Genomic DNA, 27,432 nt, shown 5'->3' with positions numbered 1-27,432 from the left:
TGGATGCTTGAGATGCAGCACAAGAAATATCATAGATGATTCATATCTGGATAAAGCCACTAGAGGGCAACCGGGTTACGGTTTTTGACAGAAAATTCCATTTCCAATGCAATGACCTGTCCCAGTCGCCAGTGTTCTTTACTGCACTACACACAGTATGCCCCATTAATCCATAGCCTTTGTTTTATACTCTATAGTAGTGGCAATCTTTTATTTTGTATTTTACCCCCCTTTATCTCCCCAATTTCGATATTTTCTCATCGCTGCAACTCCCCATCGGACTCTAGAGGCAAAGGTCGAGTCATGCGTACTCTGAAACATGGCCCACCAAACCGCGCTTCTTAACACCCGCCCGTTTAACCCGGAAGCCAGCCGCACCAATGTGTCGGAGGAAACACCGCTCAACTGACGGCCGAAGTCACCCTGCAGGCGCCCGGCCCGCCACAAGGAGTCGCTAGAGCGCGATGAGCCAAGTAAAGCACCCCCGGCCAAACCCTCTGCTAACCCGGACAGTGCTGGGCCATAGACCGCTGCACCACTCGGGAGGGCCAGTGGCCATCTTTTCAATCAACTCATGGTGCCACTTTTGTGAGTGAGTCAGGTCAACACTGTGGGAACATAGATTATCATTAGCCTAGGTTAGTACAGTGTAATTGTACATTGTAAAGTGGTTATCCCACTGGCTATAGGGTGAACGCACCAATTTGTGAGTCGCTCTGGCTAAGAGCGTCTGCTAAATGACGTTAATGTGCCCTTGAGCAAGGCACTTAACCCTAATTGCTCCTGTAAGTCGCTCTGGTTAAGAGCGTCTGCTAAATGACTAAAATGTAAAAAATGTAAATGTAATTTGTGAACCCTCCCCATCCATCCTCAACAGTTTCAGCAACGCGGTTCTTTAATTCTTTAACTACAATTCCAGTAGTAGGCAATATGTACTGTAGTAGGTTAACTATTGCAGTGGTTCCCAAACTGTGGGTTGTGCCCCCTAAACGTACTCTTGAAAGTTGTAATAGTAGAATGCACAAGGTGCAATTTCGAAATTGGGTAGTGCATCATCAGTTCCTCTAGTCATGTTAGTCATTACATACCTTGTTCCCCAATGCTGGAAGGGGGGCCGAGTGAAAAGGTTTGGGAACCCCTGTACTAATGTACCAATGGAGACCAAATAGCTGTCTTATAGCTAACTACCTACAGTATATGCCATTGCAATCCTGCACTTTTCCCTGGTCTTTGACAGAAGTAGCAAAGATTAGCCTACGAAAGGTCATTATGCCGCTGCCAGCCCTGTTGTGTGGCCCTGCAGTACGAGCGACTGTGTATGACGCCGAGTGAGGACGGGGGCGTGACAGTAAGTCCATTGCACTTGCCCTTGGCAACTCCGCCTCCACCATTTCGCCCATGTGTGACGGTTTGGGACTTAAGCTACTTTGTGCACTGCCACGCAAACGCACTCTGCGATCGTTGAGCCCGTGTGCTGTCTATCTCACCCTTTAGCTCTAGATTAGCCATATTCATAGGTTTACCAACGCCCCCTCACTCTGTCATTCTCTCTGACTCTATCCCCGGCACAGGTTCAAGGCGATCTTTACCCTGACGTTGTTCGTGTTTTTATCCCGGACAGTATTTTACTTAGTTAAAATTTATTTTTGACAGAAGTGCGCACAGATGGAGGACTATCACAAACCCGACCAGCAGACCCTGCAGGCGCTTAGGAACATCGCCAACCGGCTCAGGATCAATTCTATCAAGGCTACAACTGCCGCAGGCAGTGGGTAAGCACCATGCTTTAAAGAATGCTTCAAAATAAAAAGAAATGTGCGATATGAGGTGTCCATGCAGACTATGTGATAGGTTTACATGCGTAATGTCCATGGCTCGGACATTGTGTGCGTGTATTACGCATCGCTCCAGAAAAGGCTACTGTTCTTAATTTTACCCTTACAATGCCATCCATTTGGCATTAATATTTGACATGAATAAAATGTGGGTTTTAAACCATGCTATTACATATAGATGTAGATAAAATATGCAGCAATTTTGTTGTCTTATTATGTTGTAATAGACTACTCGTTGCAGGTGCATTGATACATTATTTTCGATTGTGCAGTAACGTAACGGTATGCCTTTTTATCTTTGAATGCATATTTTTTCTGGTTATGTAAGATGAGAGCGAAAACTCATTCAATCTGATTCAATAATGAATGGGTCGTTACACGTGGTGGCGACGTGGGGTTCGTCCGCTGCAACCAAAGGGACCGCGTTAGTGCCTTCCTCTTCGCAGAGCGAAACGATTGTTGACGGGCTGATTGATGCTTGTCGGGCCGCCGGGACCTGGACAATCACCGACCAATGCCCTCCCTTTCTATAATTATTTATTCAGGCTTGTCCTTGGTATATATTTTTTCGGCACACGATATTGGGGAAAGAGAAATGACAGATAGGAGTAAATGTTGTTAGAACAAATGTAGTTTATATTTTGAGACATTAATTCATTCGATTTTCTTATTTCCTTAGGCCTATTTATTACAGTATAGTAAACAGCTCACATAAAATATGCTATTAGAGCCATAATAACCAGGGACAACAACCCTTTAATAAATGTTTCTACATTTATTTATCTGTTTATTGATGATTTAATTCAATAAATATTTCATTTATTCATTGTCTGTTTTGACCACCTTTCTGTTTCAGGTTGAATTAAAAAATATATATATATATAAACAAATTCTGGTGGGTACCTGGCACCTGTGCTATGGTGAAGTATTACAAATGGGCATGCACTGTTTGGAATCTCAATATGTTATAGATGCTTTCAAAAAAACCTTGTTATATTGATGTCTTTTGCATTTTGCTTCAAGCATGGAGTTTTGGCAATAAACAAAATAAGTGCTTTTGTGGTCTGCTGTAATAAAACTGTCTAAAGTGTTGGGTAACTGTCTAACCCTGACTGAATGTATTGAAGAGGGTCTGCCCTATGTAACAGGCAAATAGAGGATTGATTGTTGGGAATTACAGTGAGGGAAAAACGTTTTTGATCCCCTGCTGATTTTGTACGTTTGCCCACTGACAAAGAAATGATCAGTCTATAATTTTAATGGTAGGTTTACTGAACAGTGAGAGACAGAATAACAACAACAAAATCCAGAAAAACGCATGTCAAAAATGTTATAAATTGATTTGGATTTTAATGAGGGAAATAAGTATTTGACCCCCTCTCAATCAGAAAGATTTCTGGCTCCCAGGTGTCTTTTATACAGGTAACGAGCTGAGATTAGGAGCACACTCTTAAAGGGAGTGCTCCTAATCTCAGCTTGTTACCTGTATAAAAGACACCTGTCCACAGAAGCAATCAATCAATCAGATTCCAAACTCTCCACCATGGCCAAGACCAAAGAGCTCTCCAAGGATGTCAGGGACAAGATTGTAGACCTACACAAGGCTGGAATGGTCTACAAGACCATCGCCAAGCAGCTTGGTGAGAAGGTGACAACAGTTGGTGCGATTATCCGCAAATGGAAGAAACACAAAATAACTGTCAATCTCCCTCGGCCTGGGGCTCCATGCAAGATCCCACCTCGTGTGTTTGCAATGATCCTGAAAACGGTGAGGAATCAGCCCAGAACTACACAGGAGGATCTTGTCAATGATCTCAAGGCAGCTGGAACCATAGTCACCAAGAAAACTATTGGTTACACACTACGCTGTGAAGGACTGAAATCCTGCAGCGCCCGCAAGGTCCCCCTGCTCAAGAAAGCACATATACAGGCCCGTCTGAAGTTTGCCAGTGAACATCTGAATGATTCAGAGGAGAACTGGGTGAAAGTGTTGTGGTCAGATGAGACCAGAATTGAGCTCTTTGGCATCAACTCAACTCGCCGTGTTTGGAGGAGGAGGAATGCTGCCTATGACCCCAAGAACACCATCCCCACCATCAAACATGGAGGTGGAAACATTATGCTTTGGGGGTGTTTTTCTGCTAAGGAGACAGGACAACTTCACCGCATCAAAGGGACGATGGACGGGGCCATGAACCGTCAAATCTTGGGTGAGAACCTCCTTCCCTCAGCCAGGGCATTGCAAATGGGTCGTGGATGGGTATTCCAGCATGACAATGACCCAAAACACACGGCCAAGGCAACAAAGGAGTGGCTCAAGAAGAAGCACATTAAGGTTCTGGAGTGGCCTAGCCAGTCTCCAGACCTTAATCCCATAGAAAATCTGTGGATGGAGCTGAAGGTTCGAGTTGCCAAACGTCAGCCTCGAAACCTTAATGACTTGGAGAAGATCTGCAAAGAGGAGTGGGACAAAATCCCTCCTGAGATGTGTGCAAACCTGGTGGCCAACTACAAGAAACGTTTGACCTCTGTGATTGCCAACAAGTACTAAGTCATGTTTTTTGAGGGGTCAAATACTTATTTCCCTAATTAAAATGCAAATAAATGTATAACATTTTTGACATGCATTTTTCTGGATGTTTTAGTTGTTATTCTGTCTCTCACTGTTCAAATAAACCTACCATTAAAATTATAGACTGATCATGTCTTTGTCAGTGGGCAAATGTACAAAATCAGCAGGGGATCAAATACTTTTTTCCCTCACTGTAGTGTTAATGCTTTATTACAGTTGGTACACAGACTAATGTAGGCTTACCCCAGCACTCAATGAAGAATGAATATCAGAGTTGAAGTCTGGGTGATCAAGTAGAGCTGAAGATGCCTTTGTTTCCTTTGATGCTCCAACAGTGTGTGCGTCTTGTGTGAAGTCTTGGCTCTGACTGTCAATGTGTCTGCATGTGTGTCTACTGGAAATATGGGAGGACCATGTAATAGTCTATACTGATTGTAGGTCATTTAGTGTGTGTGTGACACTTTCCAGCTATACACTTCAGTGTGACCTGAGCACGTGGAGGTGTGTGTTTATTTGTGCATGTGTCAGTCAGAGCCCTGGTCTGACCCCTTGTCCTGTCCTCTCTGGCCTCCAGACACCCCACATCATGCTGCAGTGTGGCAGAGATCATGTCTGTGCTCTTCTTCAACACCATGAAGTACCGCCCTGAGGAACCCCGGAACATCAACAGCGACCGCTTCGTCCTCTCCAAGGTACCACTCTCACCCCGTCTAGACATCCCTAACCACTAAACCTCCCTCCAGGGGAATACAGGCATCCCAGGCTCAGATAGTGGTAAAACGTTTATATGCACAGTGTGAAGGCTTCCAAAGGTGCACTTTCCCTTATTCATTTGAAGTGATTTAACCTTAATGGCTCTGTGCTCAACCTGTTTAAATTCTATGTTATTGAGTTTGTGATAAAGTATGTGTGAGTGTGCCGTCTGCCAAATCCATTCTAAAGCAGTGCCTACATGTTCACCTCTAAGGTAAGGCCTACTGTAGTAGCTAAGCTCCTCCCCTTCCTTAATGACCTCATCAGCCTCATTGGACAGATGTGGGACACGTCTTTCAGTGCCCACCTGGGCATCAGACTCAGTTCAATCAAGTTTGTCAGAGTAGATTGTCAGAGTGGTTAGAGCCCTTAGCCAGCACCAGGGCTCTGTATCAAACTAATTTCATTTCCAAGAAACGACCTGATGAATTGATGGAAAGCTGTATATTCATAGGATTTTAACCAGTCAGATTGCATTGGCCAGTCTGTGCTGGGAAGAGCCAGCCATATGATTAGAGTTTTTAAAGGCCCAATTTGTAGAGTAAGCATGTAACCTGGTGCAGGGACCTGGGACCTTTAGGAGACAGACTGGGAGGCGGGAATGTAATCCTATTGGGACTACTGGAATATCATTCATTTGGAGGTGTGGAAGGAAGAACGTTTGGGATGAGTTTCTCAATCCCAGAAGTGAAAGTGGTCCAGGCACAGAGTGTGATACTGTATGTGAGAGTCTAACATAGGGAATAACAGCTATACAATGTGGTTGCAGTGAATGGTTGAAGTTTGTTTACAATAGCTAGGGTCCATTGTGTATGTTCTGTCTGCATAACTTGTATCTGTGTGACTGTTCTCTCTCTCTCTCTCTCTCTCTCTCTAACTCTGTCGCTCCCTCTCTTTATCTCTCTCTAACTCTGTCTCTCTCTCTCTCTCTCACTCTCTCTCTCTCTCTCTCTCTCTCTTTCTCTCTCTCTCTCTCTCTCTCTCTCTAACTCTCTCTCTCTAACTCTGTCTCTCTCTCTCTCTAACTCTGTCTCTCTCTCTTTCTCTAACTCTGTCCCTGTCTCTCTCTCTCTCTCTCTCTCTCTCTCTCTCTCTCTCTCTCTCTCTCTCTCTCTCTCTCTCTCTGTCCCGCTCTCTCTCTCTCCTCCAGGGTCATGCAGCCCCGGTGCTTTACGCGGTGTGGGCCGAGACAGGCTACCTGAAGGAGAGCGAACTGCTCAACCTCCGTAAGGTCGACTCCATCCTGGAGGGACATCCTGTGCCGGTGAGAACAGGATCAGGAAGTGACCTATCAATCCACATGACACAACCTTGTTTGGCCCACAAATCATCTCTTCACTCCACTAACCCAGCGAGAGTCAGCCTTTCAAAAGCCTGGCTTATCTTTGGCCCTTTCTTCTTCAGACCCGTTCACCCATGACTGTTTGTTACCTGTGGTCTCTTCTGAACTACAACTAACATGGTCAAATGTATCCTCCAAAGCCAAACTTGTCCCTTTTTCAGAGCACTGGTATTCCCTTGTTGAAGAGAGGAAGTCTGAGCACACAACATACACTATATACTGTAGTGTAGAGTGTATGTCACAAAGCTGTGCTTGTGTGACAGAGACAGGCTGTCCAAGGCCCCTTTTGTGTGCACGCAGAGTAACTTCCTAGTAATGCCATGCTCTGTTCACACACACTGATTCCCTCAATGGATTCAGTGTCTCTTCATATAATGCTTACACATTGATTTACCCTGTTGAGCTGTTAATATGACCACTGAATGAATGTGTATATTTAGGAAGTGTGTTTGAGAGGAAGTGTGTGTTTTGTGGACAGTATGTGATTTTGATGGTAATGAGACTGAATGTGGGTGTGTTTTGGCTGAGCAGGTAGTCTTTGTGTGGGATTAGTTGATGTCTGCGCAATTTAACAGTATAATTGATGTAATGTTTGATGACTTTGATGAATGTGTGTTTGTTGGTGTAATGCAGGTTTATTATGTGCTGTGATGTGTTTGTGTAATGTCTAACATTTGTGTGTGTAAACAGAAACAGCAGTTTGTGGATGTGGCCACCGGCTCTCTTGGACAGGGTCTGGGGGCTGCCTGCGGGATGGCCTACACTGGGAAATACTTTGACAAGGCCAGGTGAGACCATACTCCCACATACACACCTCTGTACATAATATGGACTTTCGCATAGAACTCAGTGAGATGCTCGACACCCCTCTAAGGTCATGCTTTAGTTGCGTGGTCATACGTTGTCTGGCTATACAAGAACACACAGAGATAGACCAACACACAAATAATCAGATACATAGCATAGACAAAGGGAAGTAAGCACAAGGAAATATATGCAATTAAATACATCAGATACACCTACTATGAACATATACTGTGATACTCTCCCACACATAGGCATAGAGTGGCCCATTCATAGACAAAGGCATGCATGGACACAATACACACACCTATACTCATGGTGCACACTCTCTGCAAACAATAACTCAACCTGACATCTGACATTTCAGCTCCCCTAAGGAGAGTAGATGCAAGCTGACAGCCATAGCTGGTCTTGTATGTAGGGGCGTGGAGAGAGGCTGGCCGTTTCACTACTGAACATGGTTTGGAAGCCAGCTTCTTTATTGTGCACGACGAGTTCTAGAATGGCCATGTGAACACTGGCAGACAATGGAGCCTGGAATGCTGTCTATGGCAATCTGCATATGACAAAGCAGATTCCCCTTCATATCAGAATACATAGACAAAGCTATAACAGTAGAGGATAGCTGTGCTGTACTTTGGGGTTAGGGATAGACTTTGAAAAACGTTTTAATATTTTTTTGTTTTGTTGCTTTTCTCTGGTTTCATTTTCGGACCGCATAACAAAGCAGTCTGCCGTAGAATGTATACGTGTGATGGGTTGGCTGCGCCTTCTCTGCATTTTGTGTTCAGTCAATTCTTCTGCTCTAATAATCAGGGCTGCGAGAGAGCCACTCTCTTTTGCTCTTCTCACTCCCTTATCTCTCTCACTACTAACCCTTGCTTTGTTTGTTATTTTTCATATTATGTCTATCTCTGATAAGCTACTCAGGAAAGGGCAAAAAATGGTCCATATTAATATATGTAGCCTTAGAAATAAGGTTCATGAAATCAATAACCTTCTAACATCAGATAACATTAATATATTAGCCATTTCTGAGACTCACTTAGATAATTCCTTTGATACAGCAGTAGCAAAACAAGGATATAACATCTACAGAAGAGACGGGAATGCCTATCTAGATAATGTGTGTGAAATGCTTGATAGTGTATGTGATGTAAACAGAGAAGTCTACTTTCTTGGCGACCTGCATATTGTCTGGTTTTCATCAAGCTGTCTGCTCAAGAGGAAGGTTCTCACTGTAACCAGTGCCTGTAATCTGGTTCAGGTTAATGATCAACCTACCAGGGTATTTACAAACACTACAGGAACTATCAACATGAACTATCAACTATATCATGTATTGATCACATTTTTACTAATACTGTAGAACTTTGTTCTAAAGATGTATCCGTACCCATTGGATGCAGTGATCACAATATAGTGGCTATATCCAGGAAAGCCAAGGTTCCAAAAGCTGGGCATAAAATAGTGGATAAGAGATCATAGAGAATATCTTACTGTGACTCTTATGTGGATGATGTAAACAATATTTGTTGTTGTGATTAATAAGGAGCATCTAGACACTGCACTTGATGATGAGAAGGGGCAAAAGGAGTAGCTAGAAAGTCTGGTTGCACATCTGACTGGCTGACTTACTGCAAATTGAGAAATTATGTGACTAAACTAAACAAAAAGAAGAAACTGTATTATGAAGCCAAGATCAATGATTTAAAGAATGATGGAAAAAAAACTTTAAATTAAATGATGGTCTGAAAAACAAATTCAACTCAATTTTTCATCAAATCAGATGGCTTATTCATCACAAAGCCATTTCATGGTGCCAATTATTTGAATGATTACTTAATTGGCAAAGTGGACAAACTTAGGCAGGAAATGTCAACAACAAACAGTGAGCCTTTGTATTCGTGCATTAAAAAAACGAATAATGAAAAAAGCATTGTAATTTTGAATTTTGTAAAGTTAGTGTGGGAGAGGTGGAAACATTATTGTTATCGATCAATAATGACAAACCTCCTGGCATTGACAACTTAAATGGAAAGCTACTGAGGATGGTAGCTGACCATATAGCCACTCCTATATGTCATATCTTTAATCTGAGCCTAGAGGAAAGGGTTTGTTCTCAGGCCTGGAGGGAAGCCAAAGTCATTCCGCTACCCAAGAATGGTAAAGCGGCCTTTACTGTTTCTAACAGCCAACCTATCAGCTTGCTGCCAGCTCTTAGCAAAACTGTTGCTGTAAACAAATTAATAACAGACTTTCAGCATGCTTATAGAGAAGGGCACACAACATGTACTGCACTGACACAAATGACTGATGATCGGTTGAAATAAATGTATAATAAGATTGTGGGAGGTTGTGGGAGCTGTACTGTTAGATTTCAGTAACGCCTTTGATATTATTGACCATAACCTGTTGTTGAAAAAACTCTCCCAAATCTGTTGTTGAAAAACCTCTCCCATATGTGGATTCAGAGCTATCTAGCTAATAGAACACAGAGTTTTCTTTAATGGAAGCTTCTCTGATGTTAAACATGTAATGTGTGGTGTATTGTAGGGCAGCTCTCTTGGCCCTCTACTCTTTTCTATTTTTACCAATGACCTGCCACTGGCATTAAACAAAGCCTGTGTGTCTGTGTATGCTAATGATTCAACCCTATATATAACTGCCTTAATGTTGCAGGACCCCAGGAAGAGTAGCTGCTGCCTTGGCAGCAGCTAATGGGGATCCTTAATAAATACAAATACAAATATATATGCGTCAGCAACCACAGCTATTGAAATCACTACAACCCTAAACAAAGAATTGCAGTCAGTTTTAGAATGGGTGACCAGTAATAAACTGGTCCAGAACATCTCTAAAACTAAGTGCATTGTATTTGGTACAAATCATTCCCTAAGTTCTAGACCTCAGCTGAATCTGGTAATGAATGGTGTGGCTGTTGAGAAAATTGAGGAGACTAAATTACTTGGTGTTACCTTAGATTGTAAACTGTCATGTTCAAAACATATTAATTCAATGGTTGTAAAGATTGGGAGAGATCTGTCCATGATGCTCTGCTTTTTTGACACCACACTCTACAAAGCAAGTCCTGCAGGCTCTAGTTTGATCTTATCTTGATTATTGTCCATTCATCTGGTTAAGTGCTGCAAAGAAGGACCTAGTTAAGCTGCAGCTGGCCCAGAACAGAGCTGCACATTTTGCTCTTCATTGTAATCAGAGGGCTAATATCAATACTATGCATGCCAGTCTCTTGGCTAAGACTTAAGGAAAGACTGACTGCATCGCTTCAATGTGTTGGAAATTGCAAGTTGTCAACTTACACACAGCACTTACCCCACCAGACATGACACCAGGGGTCTTTTCACAGTCCCCAGGTCCACAACAAATTCAAGGAAACATACAGTATTATACAGAGCCATGATTGCATGGAACTCCCTTCTATCTCATATAGTGCAAGTGAACAGCAAACCTGGTTTCAAAAAACAAATAAAGCAACACCTCACGGCACAACGCCTCTCCCCCATGTGACCTACTTGTTGTGTATATGTACTGACATGTATGTGTAACTGATAGATGCAAACACACACACACTACATGGTAATGTACAGTGGGGAAAAAAAGTATTTAGTCAGCCACCAATTGTGCAAGTTCTCCCACTTAAAAAGACGAGAGAGGCCTGTAATTTTCATCATAGGTACACGTCAACTATGACAGACAAAATGAGAAAAATAAATCCAGAAAATCACATTGAAGGATTTTTAATGAATTTATTTGCAAATTATGGTGGAAAATAAGTATTTGGTCAATAACAAAAGTTTCTCAATACTTTGTTATATACCCTTTGTTGGCAATGACACAGGTCAAACGTTTTCTGTAAGTCTTCACAAGGTTTTCACACACTGTTGCTGTTATTTTGGCCCATTCCTCCATGCAGATCTCCTCCAGAGCAGTGATGTTTTGGGGCTGTCGCTGGGCAACACAGACTTTCAACTCCCTCCAAAGATTTTCTATGGGGTTGAGATCTGGAGACTGGCTAGGCCACTCCAGGACCTTGAAATGCTTCTTACGAAGCCACTCCTTCGTTACCCAGGCGGTGTGTTTGGGATCATTGTCATGCTGAAAGACCCAGCCACGTTTCATCTTCAATGCCCTTGTTGATGGAAGGAGGTTTTCACTCAAAATCACACGATACATGGCCCCATTCATTCTTTCCTTTACACGGATCAGTCGTCCTGGTCCCTTTGCAGAAAACAGCCCCAAAGCATGATGTTTCCACCCCCATGCTTCACAGTAGGTATGGTGTTCTTTGGATGCAACTCAGCATTCTTTGTCCTCCAAACACGACGAGTTGAGTTTTTACCAAAAAGTGATATTTTGGTTTCATCTGACCATATGACATTCTCCCAATCCTCTTCTGGATCATCCAAATGCACTCTAGCAAACTTCAGACGGGCCTGGACATGTACTGGCTTAAGCAGGGGGACACGTCTGGCACTGCAGGATTTGAGTCCCTGGCGGCGTAGTGTGTTACTGATGGTAGGCTTTGTTACTTTGGTCCCAGCTCTCTGCAGGTCATTCACTAGGTCCCCCCGTGTGGTTCTGGGATTTTTGCTCAACGTTCTTGTGATCATTTTGACCCCACGGGGTGAGATCTTGCGTGGAGCCCCAGATCGAGGGAGATTATCAGTGGTCTTGTATGTCTTCCATTTCCAAATAATTGCTCCCACAGTTGATTTCTTCAAACCAAGCTGCTTACCTATTGCAGATTCAGTCTTCCCAGCCTGGTGCAGGTCTACAATTTTGTTTCTGGTGTCCTTTGACAGCTCTAAAGTATTTTGTCTGTAATGTCTTTTTCGTTATGTTTCGGGACCCAGTAAGACTAGCTGTCACCATTGGCGTCGGCTAATGGGGATCCTAATAAAATCAACAACAACAAAAAAACGTGCTCTTGGGCCTCCCGAGTGGTGCAGCGGTCTAAGGCACTGAATCACAGTGCTAGACGCGTCACTACAGACCCGGGTTCGATCCTGGATTGTATCACAACCGGCCGTGATCAAGGAGTCCAATAGGGCGGCGCACAATTGGCCCAGCATCGTCCAGGTTAGGGGAGGGTTTGGCTAGTGGGGGCTTTACTTGGCTCATTGCGCTCTAGCGACTCCTTGTGGCGGGCCGGGCGCCTGTAGGCTGACCTCGGTCGTCAGGTGAACAGTGTTTCCTCCTACACATTGGTGCGGCTGACTTCCGGGTTAAACGGGTGGGTGTTAAGAAGCGCGGTTTGGCGGGTCATGTTTTCGGAGGATGCATGACTGGACCTTCGCCCCCCACCCTTTTTATTTTGCTCTCTCCCTCTCCCTCTCTCTCTCTCTCTCTCTCTCTCTCGCTCTCTCTCTCTCTCTCTCTCTCTCTCTCTCTCTCTCTCTCTCTATTTCTTTCTCTATACTGCCCTCTCTCTCTTCCTTGCAATCTCTCTCTTGCCCCCCCCCTCTCTCTAAGGGAAACTACTGAGCTACTGTAGCATCCAGCCTCAACTCTGACTCATCTGTATGTAAGATTGCTTTCACTACACAATCTTTCTCTTATAGTCTGTGACCCCAAAACACACAGCCTTACATGCTTAGGTCAGGGTCACGGATAAAGAGAGTGATCTGTGAATCAAATGACTGAATGTGTCAAATACACTTAGCAGGATGGTGAGAATTAGTGAGTCAAAATGCCACATTACATCTTTAAAACCTCACTTACAGGGGTAATAAAAAACATAGAAATAGTGCACATTGAACAGCTATACCGCTTCTTAGAATCACTTTCAATGCGAAGATGTTTAATTGATTTAGCAAATGGAGTTTGAATATGATTATCCATGCTTAGCTAATCAAAGTCAACGTAAAACAATTTGGTGCAGGTTCACGAGGGGGTGCGTTGAGACAACGTTTCCCTGTCGTTGGTTCTATGTTTGCCAGACCGGCCTGAGGGCTCTCAGTACCGGTTTGGACAGTATGAGCTGTCAGTTTGTGTTCTGTTCTCACCTTGTACTCTCCCTGGGACAAATCTGTGGCATCTCTGTCTGAAGAGATCAGCTTTAGACTAGACTACTTGCCTCAACCAAGGCATTATTCCTCCAAAACAATAGAACAGTCATTTATCCATTCATATTTTGATATCTACTTTTGCCCTTCATTACCATGTAATTAATGAGCTACATAATCACCATTATCATCAACTCATATGTTATAACAACCAGTCAGTCAACACACTGCTATTAGGTCATATACACAATATATACAAAGGTATGTGGACACCCCTTCAAATTAGTGGATTCGGCTATTTCAGCCACACCCGTTGCTGACAGGTGTATAAAATCGAGCACACAGTAATGCAATCTCCATAGACAAACATGGGCAGTAGAATGGCCTTACTGAAGAGCTCAGTGACTTTCAACGTAGCTCTGTCATAGGATGCCACCTTTCCAAGTCAGTTCCTCAAATTTCTGCCATGCTAGAGCTGCCCCGGTCAACTGTAAGTCCTGTTATTGTGAAGTGGAAACGTCTAGGAGCAACAAATGCTCAGCAGCAAAGTGGTTGGCCACACAAGCTCACCGAACGGGACCCTCGAGTGCTGAAGCGCGTAAAAATTGTCTGTCCTCGGTTGCAACACTCACTACCAAGTTCCAACTGCCTCTGGAAGCAACGTCAGCACAAGAACTGTTAGATTGGAGCTTCATGAAATGGGTTTCCATGGTCGAGCAGTCACACACAAGCCTAAGATCACCATGCGCAATTCCAAGCGTCGGCTGGAGTGGTGTAAAGCTCGCCGCCATTGGACTCTGGAACAGTGGAAACATGTTCTCTGGAGTGATGAATCACGCTTCACCATCTGGCAGTCCAACGGATGAATCTGGGTTTGGCGGACACCAGTAGAACGCTACCTGCCCAAATGCGTAGTGCCAACTGTAAAGTTAGGTGGAGGAGGAATAATGGTCTGGGGCTGTTTTTCATGGTTCGGGCTTGGCCCCTTAGTTCCAGTGAAGAGAAATCTTAATGCTACAGCATACAATGACATGCTAGACGATTCTGTGCTTCCAACCTTGTGGCAACAGTTTGGGGAAGGCCCTTTCCTGTTTCAGCATGACAATGCCCCCGTGCACAAAGCGAGGTCCATACAGAAATGGTTTGTCGAGATCGGTGTGGAAGAACTTGACTGGCCTGCACAGAGCCCTGACCTCAACTCCATCGAACACCTTTGGGATGAATTGGAACGCTGACTACGAGCCAGGCCTAATCGCCCAACATCAGTGCCCGACCTCACAAATGCTCTTGTGGCTGAATGGAAGCTAGTCCCCACAGCAATGCTCTAACATCTAGTGGAAAGCCTTCCCAGAAGAGTGGAGGCTGTTATAGCAGCAAAGGGGGGACCAACTCCATATTAATGCCCATGATTTTGGAATGAGATGTTCGACAAGTAGGTGTCCACTTACTTTTGGTCATGTAGTGTACCATCATAGACGTCTTAGATTGTGTTGATTTGATTTAAATTGCATTGGTGTGTTGGTGCAGGGAAGGGCTTTCTGTCTGTCTGTGGGTAGTGAGAGGTGCTGCAGCTCCCCTGAGGCAAGAGTAACTGGGAGTAACAGGGAGGGAGGCTGTTAAGCGGGATCTGGTCCAGGTGTCTGTGGCTCCCTCTCTGGGCTCCGGAATGCTGTCCGGTTCGGAATGCGTGCCATAATGTGTCGTGTCTCAGCCTATCTTCTCGCTTTAATGAGAATGTGTCTATTTGACTGGAAAGCTGTCAGACCCTGTTAACCATGCAGGGTGATAGGAGCTCCGAGAGGGTTTCAACTGTTCCTGTTCGCTCTGTATCGGGGAGGGCGGTTGAGGGGGGCTCATTTCGAAGATGAAGGGAGTGGAAAATTTTAAGCCGAGAGGGGAGGAGATGTTGAGGGAGAGTATTATATTTCTGCTCCTTTGTGTTGCATTTCATCCCTTAAGTCAATCAAGTGGTAGTCAATTGAAAATTGTGGATTAGTCATAACTGTACATGTTTATTAGTGTTTATATTTTACAAAAGTTTGCTACTGTGATCTTGCGTCTAATTCTGTCTGTGTCTGTCCCTCTGTAGCTACAGTGTGTACTGCCTGCTGGGTGATGGGGAGATGTCTGAGGGCTCGGTGTGGGAGGCAATGGCCTTTGCCTCCTACTACCAGCTGGACAACCTGGTTGCCATCCTGGACATCAACCGTCTGGGCCAGAGTGACCCAGCTCCCCTGCAGCACCATGTGGAGAAGTACCAGAAACGCTGCGAAGCCTTCGGGTGAGTACTGGGAGAAAGTCTGTCCTAGAAAATGTGTGGCCTAGAGACCATGAAAGTGGGCCTGAGAATGTAAATTACTCCCACCAATCTTCCCTGGTGTGTGCATGTGTTTGTAGGTGGAATGCTATCATTGTGGATGGGCACAGTGTGGAGGAGCTGACTAAGGTTCTGAGCCAACCCCGTCATCAGCCCACCGCCATCATAGCCAAAACCATCAAGGGCAAGGGAATCCCAGGTACACACTCCCCTACAGTAATACACCTCAACAGATACCCAATCCCATGCACCCCTATAGGTACTAGTACAGACGGGTTCACCCAGAGACTAACCAAACCCTAATACTATACCAGGGGGATGAGATGGAAACCCTGCTAGCAGCACCGCCTTTTCCTGCAATATACTAACACCGCTTGATTTGGATACTGAAAGACTCCCCTCTACCCATTCACATTCAAATATATCTGGGGTGCTCGGCTGCTGCTTTATCATCAATACCTACTACCAAACCCCACTAATCCTAAAATCCAAAAGGTATAATCTGTGCCTGTCCCTTAAAATACATAAAGTTATGTCTGATAGACCCGAATCAGCCCTGCCTGTCTTCTATAAGGGGCACCTAAACCAGTGGTAATCCAGGCAGTGCTTTAGAGCATTAGCTGCAGCAGTCTATTAATCCCTCAGAATGTGTAGGATATACTCAGATCACTGGCCTTTGTCTGGCTGTTGTCATAAGAATATGGCTTTTGATGTGGAGCCCTGACCTATAGAATTGTCTTTGATGGCCACTCATGTGTAAGGCTTTGTGATGAGAGAGGGGGGCGTTGAGGAATGTGTAATTTACGACAATTTGATGCTGATATCATGTCAAACGGATATATAAAATAAGCAGATTGTCCACCAATCAATGCACTGCTTATCAAATCAAATCACATTTTATTTGCCACATGCGCCGAATACAACAGGTGTAGACATTACAGTGAAATGCTTACTTACAAGCCCTTAACCAAAAATGCAGTGTTTAAGAAAAAAAAAGAATGTTAAATAAAAAATGGATATGTAAAAAATTAAAAATAATTAAAGCAGCAGTAAAATAAAATAACAGTAGGGAGGCTATGTACAGGGGGTACCGGTACAGAGTCAATGTGCGGGGGCACCGGCTAGTTGAGGTAATTGATGTAATATGTACATGTGGGTAGAGTCATTGTGACTATGCATAAATAATAATCAGAGTAGCAGAAGCTAAAAGAGGGGGTTGGGGTGGGGTGGGGTGGGGGGGCAATGCAAATAGTCTGGGTAGCCATGATTAGCTGTTCAGGAGTCTTATGGCTTGGCGGTAGAAGCCTTTTGGACCTAGACTTGGCGCTCCGGTACCACTTGCCGTGCGGTAGCAGAGAGAACAGTCTATGACTAGGGTGGCTGGAGTCTTTGATAATTTTTAGGGCCTTCCTCTGATACCGCCTGGTATAGAGGTCCTGGATGGCAGGAAGCTTGGCCCCAGTGATGTACTGGGCCGTACGCACTACCCTCTGTAGTGCCTTGCGGTCGGAGGCAGAGCAATTTCCATACCAGGCTGTGATGCAACCAGTCAGGATGCTCTCGATGGTGCAGCTGTAGAACTTTTTGAGGATCTGAGGACCCATGCCAAATCTTTTCAGTATCCTGAGGGGGAATAGGCTTTGTCGTGCCCTCTTCACGACTGTCTTGGTGTGTTTGGACCATGATAGTTTGGTGATGTGGACACCAAGGAACTTGAAGCTCTCAACCTGCTCCAGTACAGCCTGTCGATGAGAATGGGGGCGTGCTCAGTCCTCTTTTATTTCCAGTAGTCCACAATCATCTCCTTTGTCTTGATCACGTTGAGGGAGAGGTTGTTATCCTGGCACCACACGGCCAGGTCTCTGACCTCCTCCCTATAGGCTGTCTCATCGTTGTCGGTGATCAGGCCTACCACTGTTGTGTTGTCGGCAAACTTAATGATGGTGTTGGAGTCATGCCTGGCCATGCAGTCATGGGTGAACAGGGAGTACAGGAGGGGACTGAGCATGCACCCCTGAGGGGCCCCCGTGTTGAGGATCAGCGTGGCAGATGTGTTGTTACCTACCCTTACCATCTGGGGGCGGCCCGTTAGGAAGTCCAGGATCAAGTTGCAGAAGGAGGTGTTTAGTCCCAGGGTCCTTAGCTTAGTGATGAACTTTGAGGGCACTATGTTATATACATACTAAAGCCGTATTTGCTGGGTGTGAGGTAGTGTGATGTCTGTCTGTCTGTGTGTGTGTATTTCATCATGTTCTCTGTGTGTGTCATAGCTGCGGAGGACAAGATGGGCTGGCATGGGAAGCCCGTGCCCAAGGAGATGGCTGAGGGGGTGATGAAGGACATCCAGGCGCGCATCATGAACAGCAACAAGCGGCTGTACCCCGCCACGCCCACTGAGGACGCCCCACCCGTCAGCCTGCGCAACGTCCGCATGCCCAGCGCACCCAGCTACAAACTCGGAGAGAAGGTGTGTGCGTACGTGCGTGTAGTTGAGAGAGAGAGAGAGCAAGAGCGTTAGATAGAGAGAGATGCTTTAAGTCCTGGAACAAGGCACAGGCACTATCTTGACTTACATGATGGTGATGGACTGCTACATTGACCTGTGTTTTTAATGAACTAACCCATTGGTTGTGTTTGGCTCCAGATTGCCACGCGGAAGGCCTATGGCATGGCTCTGGCTAAGCTAGGCCGCTACAACAAGCATGTGGTGGCTCTGGATGGAGACACCAAGAACTCCACCTTCTCTGAGCTCTTTAAGAACGAGCACCCCGAACGCTACGTCGAGTGCTACATTGCCGAGCAGAACATGGTAAGCTTAGCTGACACCCAATGCCACATATCTGACCTGAGTCTAGGGCTAGTAGGCTGAACTGAAGTGTACTGCTCACAAAATCTTCTTTTTTTTTTTTACGAATAATGATACGCTGTTATTGATAGCACTATGTGACATCAACCCAAAATGACCATCAAAGTTCCATCCAGACCATTCGAACTGTAGGCCTGCATGTCTTTGTATTTGAACGGCTGTAGAATGACACACAACTCAGCTTTATCCATCACTATAGTCTAAAACCGGCCTCTTCTGCTTCTTCCCACCCTCATATCTGAATGATTCGCCTCTGACACACAGAGTGCCACACCCCCACTTCTAGGGCCTGAATCCTTCTACCCTTCCTGCCTGATTGGCTAAGAGACTTAGACTCATTCGTAATGTCTCGGCTAGATTCCAGTGGCAGTTCCTTCAGAGGCATCATTAGCAGGTTTAATGGAGATGTATTGTGGCCTGTGACTAGTTGTGACTCCCACACACACAATAGAGAAGTAAAATATAGGTCAGATGTTATTTAGATGAATTAATGATTTACGCTCGTCATGCTGTCACATCAAATATGAATATTATTAAGGGATTGGAACATTGTAATGCTCTGTTGGCTTTCTAAGTATCTAAGTAACGATGCTCTATGCTAGCTAACGACACACTTTGCTTTGCTGTACCTAATGTACATGGCATTGTTTAAACCACCAATGTACTGTATTTTCGTGAGTAAAAGCTCTCACTGACAATGTCTCACACAGGCCCCATCCCCTTAGCAAGGCCTCATGGGGAATGGGATTTCTCAGGGCTAACAGGAAATGAAATGGGACAAATATAAAATCTCCGCCATATGAATTGAAAGATGATGGCTCCCTCCTTATGAGTCTAAGGAATGACGTGAGGCACTTTGGGCAGAATGTGAGAACACAAGTTGCTCAGGCTTCTATGTGGTCTTTTAATCATGAACACCGCTTTCCTCCCTCTCCTCGTCTGTCAGGTGAGCATTGCAGTGGGCTGTGCCACGCGGGACCGTAACGTGGTGTTCGCCAGCACCTTCGCCACCTTCTTCACACGTGCCTACGACCAGCTTCGCATGGCCGCCATCTCCGAGAGCAACATCAACCTGTGTGGCTCCCACTGCGGTGTGTCAATCGGTCAGTCCGCCCACTGACCTTTGACCCCCCCCCCTAGTGACTTGTCTGTGTAATGACCCCTGTGACTTCCTCACTGTGACCCTGACGTAGCTCTCAGCACTTGTTCCTCTGGGACCGATTCAGCCCACTGCAGAAGACTTGGCTTACTGTCACACAGTACTAACACAGTGCTTCCCCTAACACTGTTTAGGCGGATAGGGCATTTGGCTTCAGTTGGTTTCGATTGAACGTTTTGGTAACACTCCTGCAGTGGGTTGAATCGTTCCCTTGTAATTGACCTCGTGTCGTATAATCCTGTATTATTTCCTGAATCCTGAACTTTGATTTTGTTTCTTCACACTTCCTTCCATCTACCACTGTATCAGTGTGGCTCCGGCCAGCACTCGTTCCCTCCCTCCCTCTCTCTCTCTCTGTGTCATGGAAGTGGTGGTGGCGGGGCGGCCAGGTTTCCTTTTGGTTCGTCAGGTACATTGCATGCCCACGCCGACTCGCCCCACTGAACGCATGCCAGTCCTGTAGCTTTCACTTTCAGCCAGCCCAAACACCCCAAGTGCTGTCCTATCTGACGTGCGTGTATGTGTTCTAGGAGAGGATGGTCCTTCTCAGATGGGCCTTGAAGACATTGCCATGTTCAGAGCCATTCCCACGGCAACCATTTTCTACCCTAGCGACGGTGTGTCCGCTGAAAAAGCTGTGGAGCTGGCCGCCAACACAAAGGTACTCCGCACCCCCTCTGTCACATCTGCCTCTTGCTTTGCGCTCACTCTGCAATATCTTGGGTTCCCACAGCTGCTGAGTATGGCTCTGTTTAGTAAACCTGTCTGACAAATGACAAGGTAATGAAAGTCCAGAGGCTGATTGACATGTTCCATCTGTGTTTCAGGGTGTGTGTTTCATCAGAACCAGTCGCCCAGAGAACGCTGTTCTTTACAACAGCAACGAGGACTTCCATGTGGGACAGGCAAAGGTATGGAGACCAATGATAGCTGAGATCTACTATACACACTGTCTAATTAAAGGGCCAATGCAGCTGTTTTTATCTCAATATCAAATCATTTCTGGGTAACAGTTTAGTAACTTACTGTGATTTTTTTCAATTAAAATTGTCAAAATGGAACAGAAATAGCTTCTTAGAAAACTGCAATATATCAAGTAAGAATTTTGCTAGGACTGTCTAAGAGAGGGGCCTAATTGGAGGAGTCTATTGGGAGGGATGTGTAACCTGAAAACTAGCTGTTATTGGCAGAGAGGAGGGCAAACTCGCTTTGCTATTGGTCTATTAACTTACAGTATACAAAAAGCTCCACCCAGCCAAACAAGCTGACATTTCAGGCCTTTTCAAACAGTTCTTACACGAAAAGTGCATTATCAGAATTTTCACAATTTCATAGTATTATTCCAACCTCATAGTGTGGAAATATATACATTTTAATGTACTGCACTGCTCCTTTAAAGACTTACAACTGTCTTAAAGTACTTACATGCTTGCTAAATTATTTTCATTTGAATATGCCTAGAAAATAGAAACCTCAATCCCCTGTCCACCAGGTTGTGTACAAGACCAACGATGATCATGTGACAGTGATTGGAGCGGGCGTGACCCTTCATGAGGCACTGGCAGCTGCTGAAATGCTAAAGAAAGGTACAGAACCATAATTTCGGAAAGTTACATAGATCCGTCACTGTAACTCAGTCTATATTATACATTCGCTGTCAGCAAATGTGCTCTTTACCCAGGCACTGATGGCATCAACGTCTTCTGAGTGACACATGCACGCACACACACACATGCACACACAAACATGCGCACACACACACACAAACATGCACACAAGCACACACATACTGACACTTTGTTGTGAGACTTGTCCCACTAAGGCATTGGACTGTTCAGCATGATCTGGAGCAGGGCAACTGGTGGCAGCCCCCATTTTGAAGGCCCCATGTAGCTCAGTTGGTAGAGCATGGTGCTTGCAATGCCATGGTTGTGGGTTCGATTCCCACGGGGGGCCTGTATGAAAATGTATGCACTCACTAACTGTAAGTCGCTCTGGATAAGAGCGTCTGCTAAATGACTAAAATGTAAATGTAAAATTATATACAGTGCATTCGGAAAGTATTCAGACCAACTTCACTTTTTTCACATTTTGTTACATTACAGCCTTATTCTAAAATGTATTAAATCGTTTTTTCCCCTCATCAATCTGCACACAATACCCCATAATGACAAAGGAAAAACAGGTTGTAAAACATTTTAGCAAAATAAAACCCCGGAAATATCACATTTACATAAGTATTCAGACCCTTTACTCAGTACTTTGTTGAAGCACCTTTGGCATCGATTACAACCTCGAGTCTTCTTGGGTATGACGCTACAAGCTTGGCACACCTGTATTTGGGGAGTTTCTCCCATTCTTCTCTGCAGATCCTCTCAAGCTCTGTCAGGTTGGATGGGGAGCGTTGCTGAACAGCTATTTTCAGGTCTCTCCAGAGATGTTAGATTGGGTTCAAGTCCGGGCTCTGGCTGGGCCACTCAAGGACATTCAGAGACTTGTCCCGAAGCCACTCCTGCGTTGTCTTGGCTGTGTGCTTAGGGTCGTTGTCCTGTTGGAAGGTGAACCTTCGCCCCAGTCTGAGGTCCTGAGCTCTCTGGAGCAGGTTTTCATCAAGGATCTCTCTGTACTTTGCTCCGTTCATCTTTCCCTCATACCTGACTTGTCTCCCAGTTCCTGCCGCTGAAAAACATCCCCACAGCATGATCCTGCCACCACCATGCCTCACCGTAGGGATGGTGCCAGGTTTCCTCCAGATGTGACGCTTGGCATTCAGGCAAAATAGTTCAATCTTGGTTTCATCAGACCAGATAATCTTGTTTCTCATGGTCTGTGTCCTATAAGTGCCTTGTGGCAAACTCCAAGACTGTCATGTGCCTTTAACTGAGGAGCGGCTTTAATCTGGCCACTCTACCATAAAGGCCTGATTGGTGGAGTGCTACAGAGATGGTTGTTCTTCTGGAAGGTTCTCTGGTTGTTGGTCACCTCCCTGACCAAGGCCCTTCTCCCCTGATTGCTCAGTTTGGCCGAGCGGCCAGCTCTAGGAAGAGTCTTGGTGGTTCCAAACTTCTTCCATTTAAGAATGATGGAGAACACTGTGTTCTTGGGGACCTTCAATGCTGCAGACATTTTTTGGTGCCCTTCCCCAGATCTGTGCCTCGACACAATCCTGTCGGAGCTCTATGGACAATTCCTTAAACCTCATGGCTTGGTTTTTGCTCTGACATGCACTGTCAACTGTGGGACCTTATATAGACAGGTGTGTGCCTTTCCAAATCATGTCCAATTAATTGAATTTACCACAGGTGTACTCCAATCAAGTTGTAGAAACATCTCAAGGATGATCAATGGAAACAGGATGCACCTGAGCTCAATTTCGAGTCTCATAGCAATGGGTCTGAATACTTATGTAAATAAGGTATTTCTGTTTTTTATTTTTTAATACATTTGCAAAAATGTCTAAACCTGTTTTCGCTTTGTCATTACGGGGAATTGTGTGTAGATTGATGAGGGAAAAATTAACTGAATCAATTTTAGAATAAGGCTGTGGAAAAAGTGATGGTCTGAATACTTTCCGAATGCACTGTGTGTGTGTGTGTATATATATATATATATATATATATATATATATATATATATATACACATACACATATATATATATATATATATATATATATATATATATACATATACACACACAGTACCAGTCAAAAGTTTGGACACACCTACTCATTCAAGGGTTTTTCTTTATTTTTACTATTTTCTACATTGTAGAATAATAATGAAGACATTAAAACTATGAAATACCACATATGGAATCATGTAGTAAACAAAAAAGAGTTACACAAATCAAAAGATATGTTATATTTGAGATTCTTCAAATAGCCACCCTTTGCCTTGATGACAGCTTTGCACACTCTTGGCATTCTTCACCTGGAATGCTTTTCCAACTGTCTTGAAGGAGTTCCCACATATGCTGAGCACTTGTTGGCTGCTTTTCCTTCACTCTGCCGTCCGACTCATCCCAAACCATCTCAATTGGGTTGAGGTCTTGGGATTGTGGAGGCCAGGTCATCTGATGCAGTACTCCATCACTCTCCTTCATGGTCAAATAGCCCTTAAACAGCCTGGAGGTGTGTTGGGTCATTGTCCTGTTGAAAAACTAATTATAATCCCACTAAGCCCAAACCAGATGGGATGGCGTATTGCTGCAGAATGCTGTGGTAGCCATGCTGGTTAAGTGTGCCTTGAATTCTAAATAAATCACAGACAGTGTCACCAGCAAAGCACCCCCATAACATAAAATCTCCTCCTCCATGATTTACGGTGGGAAGTACACATGCGGAGATCATCCGTTCACCCACACTGCGTCTCACAAAGACACGGCGGTTGGAACCAAAAATCTCCAATTTGGACTCCAGACCAAAGGACACATTTCCACCGGTCTAATGTCCATTGCTTGTTTCTTGGCCCAATCAGGTCAATCAGGTCTCTTCTTCTTATTGGTGTCCTTTGGTAGTGGTTTCTTTGCAGCAATTCGACTATGAAGGCCTGATTCACACAGTCCCCTTTGAACAGTTGATGTTGAAATGTGTCTGTGACTTGAACTCTGTGAAGCATTTATTTGGCCTGCAATTTCTGAGGCTGGTAACTCTAATGAACTTATCCTATGCAGCAGATGTAACTCTGGGTCTTCCATTCCTGTGGTGGTCCTCATGAGAGCCAGTTTCATCATAGCGCTTGATGGTTTTTGCGACTGCACTTGAAGAAACTTTCGAAGTTCTTGACATTTTCCGTATTGACTGACATTCATGTCTTAAAGTAATGATGGACTGTCGTTTTTCTTTGCTTATTTGAGCTGTTCTTGCCATAATATGGACTTGGTCTTTTACCAAATAGGGCTATCTTCTGTATACCACCAGCCCCCCCACCCTTTAAATAAGCATTTACACCCAAACAACAGAGTCAGCGCTCCTGCCATCTGTCTCCAGCATTGACAAAAGTCTAGATTTCATTCTACTCTTTATCTGGTATTGGTTAGGAGGAATTCTTCTTTTACATTGACTGAGTGCTGTGTGTCCTTTTCTGTAGCTCGTTATATTATCTTGTGTTTCTCTCTCAGAGAGGATCAACATTCGAGTGATTGACCCTTTCACCATCAAGCCTCTGGACTCCAAGTCCATCATCGAGCACGCCAAGGCCACCAGGGGACGCATCATCACAGTAGAGGACCACTACTATGAGGGTGGGTACTCTGCACACACAGGCTGCCTTCTGAACTCAGGTTATCTTATTCCAGTGGAATATGTGGTAGAGTGCCTCTGAGGTATGTAGTAATATATATATCATTATGCAGTTGCCAGGCATTCCAATGATTTGTGGTTAATGCTCTCTGATATGAAAAAGAAAATGTATGCACTCACTAACTGTAAGTCGCTCTGGATAAGAGCGTCTGCTAAATGACTAAAATGTAAATGTAAAATGATATGGAGAAGTGTCATGGCTGCAGTATTTGAGCATGTGAAGAAGGAGGAGGAGAAGAGACTAGCATCCCTCAGTGTTTTTCCACTTCAGCTCTGCTCTGGCCTTTGGGCTTTCACTGACCTAGAAAACAGGAAGGGGGAAAAACACAAGTCCAAAAGTGTGTGTGTGTGGTTTTATTTTGGCGCAGTTGCCTTATTTGTCCTTTGGGATTTATACAGTCCGTTGATGGAACTTAACAAAGAAATGAATAAGCACAGCCATGCCACAGTCAGCATCTTAACATTAACTAACCCCCAACCGAGAAAAACCATGCCGTGACAACCCCCAATCCCCACCCCCATCTATACATGAGCATGAATAGTGCGTTATGACAGGTGAGCATGCAAGGACACGGTGGGGGATGGGGGTGGGGGTCCACTCAAAGCCACAGGGGGTGGGAAGACCGTGTGTGAGGGAGAGGAAAGGGAGGCTGTGGTAGGGGCATTAGAGGGGCTGTATGGAGAGACCCAGGCCTCAAGGACCCTAATAGTGCAGATGGCTAATACAGTAGAGTGGTGGAACGCCCTCTCTCGCCCCCGGCTCCCCTTCGCCACCCCGGGCCTGATTGTCAGTCAATGAGTGGGTGGTGGCATGCCTGTCGGGGAGGCTCAGGTCCCAGTGGTGCTCAGTGGGCCATGGAGGTGTCAGTGATACAGGGTCAGTGGATTGGAAGACAAAGTCGATGTATCAATCGGACTGACTGGCCAGCTACTGTACATGCTGTACAACACAGCGGGGCTTCACTGGACAAAGACAGACCGCTCAGCAAGACGGACACAAATGAGTTAGAGAAGGATGTTAGATATGTAGTCTTAGCACTTAACACATTTGTCCTATGAAGACCCAGAATATAGCGCTCCCTAGTCTTACACTTTGTTACAAATGTTGATGTCAAAAGGGCTATAATATAAATGTAATTGACTGACATGTGGTTGTAATTCTTTAGGTGGCCTGGGAGAGGCCGTGTGTTCTGCTGTGGTGAATGAGATCGGCTTCAATGTGCACCGTTTGGCCGTGGCCTACGTTCCCCGCAGTGGCAAACCCACCGAGCTCCTCAAGATCTTCGGCATCGACCGTGACGCCATCGCGCAGGCCGTCCGTAAGATGCTCAGCAGCTCCGCAAATGCCAAATAGACCACTACCGGCATCACAGCATTGTCATGGAAACGTCAACAGGGAAGCACATCTGGCACACCCGCTCTCCCTCTCCGAGAATAAGAAGTATGAATCAAAGAATAAAAATTTAAAAAGTGAATATGGGATTGTCAATGTGTTTTTGACCCTTGACCCCTTGTAAGTTCAGTACCCCACTCCCCAACACTCCACCCCATCCCAGAGAAAGTCACGAGTACTGCTGTAGTCTAAGTAAGCGGTGAACGTTTCTTTTAGTAATTTTTGTCTGATTATTTTCACATGCGACACACCCCACGCGAGTGAGTGGACATGGGTCTGGTGTAGAGCACTGTTTTTAGCCCCTCCTCCTGACTGGGACTTCACACCAATAAAGGAATGGTTTCTTCACATCCCTTGTGTCTAAAGGTTTTTTCATGTCTTGTTCTTTCAGGATTTCATGTCCATAATCAAATACCATCATGCACATTCATTCACACACACACCTACAGAGCATAGCCTACATGGCAACACACATTGACTTGAGCCACACCTGATTGATTCTGGTGCAGTGTGTCTACAAAGAGTCTGGACCATGGGCCCTGTCTACATGCTGCATTGAGAGCTGAACATACAAGCACATACCCACCATGTGCTGTGCATATTTCATGTGTGTTAATAATTAAAAAGCCTATTGAAAGATTCAAGAGCACTGCAGCATGTGTGTGTGCAATGAAACTGCAGACAGAGATGCTCTTTAAACATCGGGGTCATCCAACAAGATGAGAGAGGGTAGACAAATGATGCACAGAAACCCACCACAGAAATATGATACAAACTGCATACATGGCTGCTTTCACTCTAACCTGAAGACATCTGAGCTGGAGAATATAGGCTAAAGCATTTTGAGACACTGAAGCAGGCTAATCTGTCCCTTGGTGAGAGACAGTGTAGATTTACTAGAAGTCATAGTCCATGGTACTCACTGTACTCAAGCCTAGCATGGGTTTCCCCATAGGTTAGTACATGTGATACTGTAACTCAGTGGTTCCCAAAGTCTTTTTTTTTTACTCTTGGAAGTTGTAATAGTAGAATCCTCTTGTCATGTCAGTCATTGCATACC

The 27,432-nt window shown here is 44.8% G+C and overlaps 1 protein-coding gene across 1 annotated transcript; it reads left to right on the top strand.

Moving 5' to 3' along the window:
- Nucleotides 1-1,447: 1,447 nt before the first annotated feature.
- On the top strand, nt 1,448-26,733 carry LOC311147523 (transketolase-like). The gene is made up of 14 exons (XM_084184275.1): nt 1,448-1,772; nt 4,982-5,099; nt 6,311-6,424; nt 7,193-7,290; nt 15,425-15,616; nt 15,733-15,851; nt 17,923-18,119; nt 18,297-18,461; nt 19,465-19,621; nt 20,208-20,338; nt 20,505-20,588; nt 21,170-21,263; nt 24,799-24,921; nt 26,146-26,733. Exons 1-14 carry the CDS (start codon nt 1,666-1,668, stop codon nt 26,331-26,333), a joined length of 1,887 nt encoding a protein of 628 aa, XP_084040401.1. The 5' UTR covers nt 1,448-1,665; the 3' UTR covers nt 26,334-26,733.
- Nucleotides 26,734-27,432: the final 699 nt, after the last annotated feature.

The sequence above is a fragment of the Coregonus lavaretus genome, assembly GCF_964263955.1.
Source record: "Coregonus lavaretus genome assembly, chromosome: 20".
Taxonomy (NCBI): Eukaryota; Metazoa; Chordata; class Actinopteri; order Salmoniformes; family Salmonidae; genus Coregonus; species Coregonus lavaretus.
Note: the sequence above shows the minus strand (reverse complement) of the source record. Positions and strands in the feature narration are given on the sequence as shown.

Coding starts and splice junctions, on each gene's coding strand:
- LOC311147523 (XM_084184275.1), top strand. CDS start 1,666: ATGGAGGACTATCACAAACCCGACCAGCAGACCCTGCAGGCGCTTAGG. Junction 7,291..15,424: donor AAATACTTTGACAAGGCCAG/GTGAGACCATAC, acceptor GTCCCTCTGTAG/CTACAGTGTGTACTGCCTGC. Junction 18,462..19,464: donor ACATTGCCGAGCAGAACATG/GTAAGCTTAGCT, acceptor CTCGTCTGTCAG/GTGAGCATTGCAGTGGGCTG.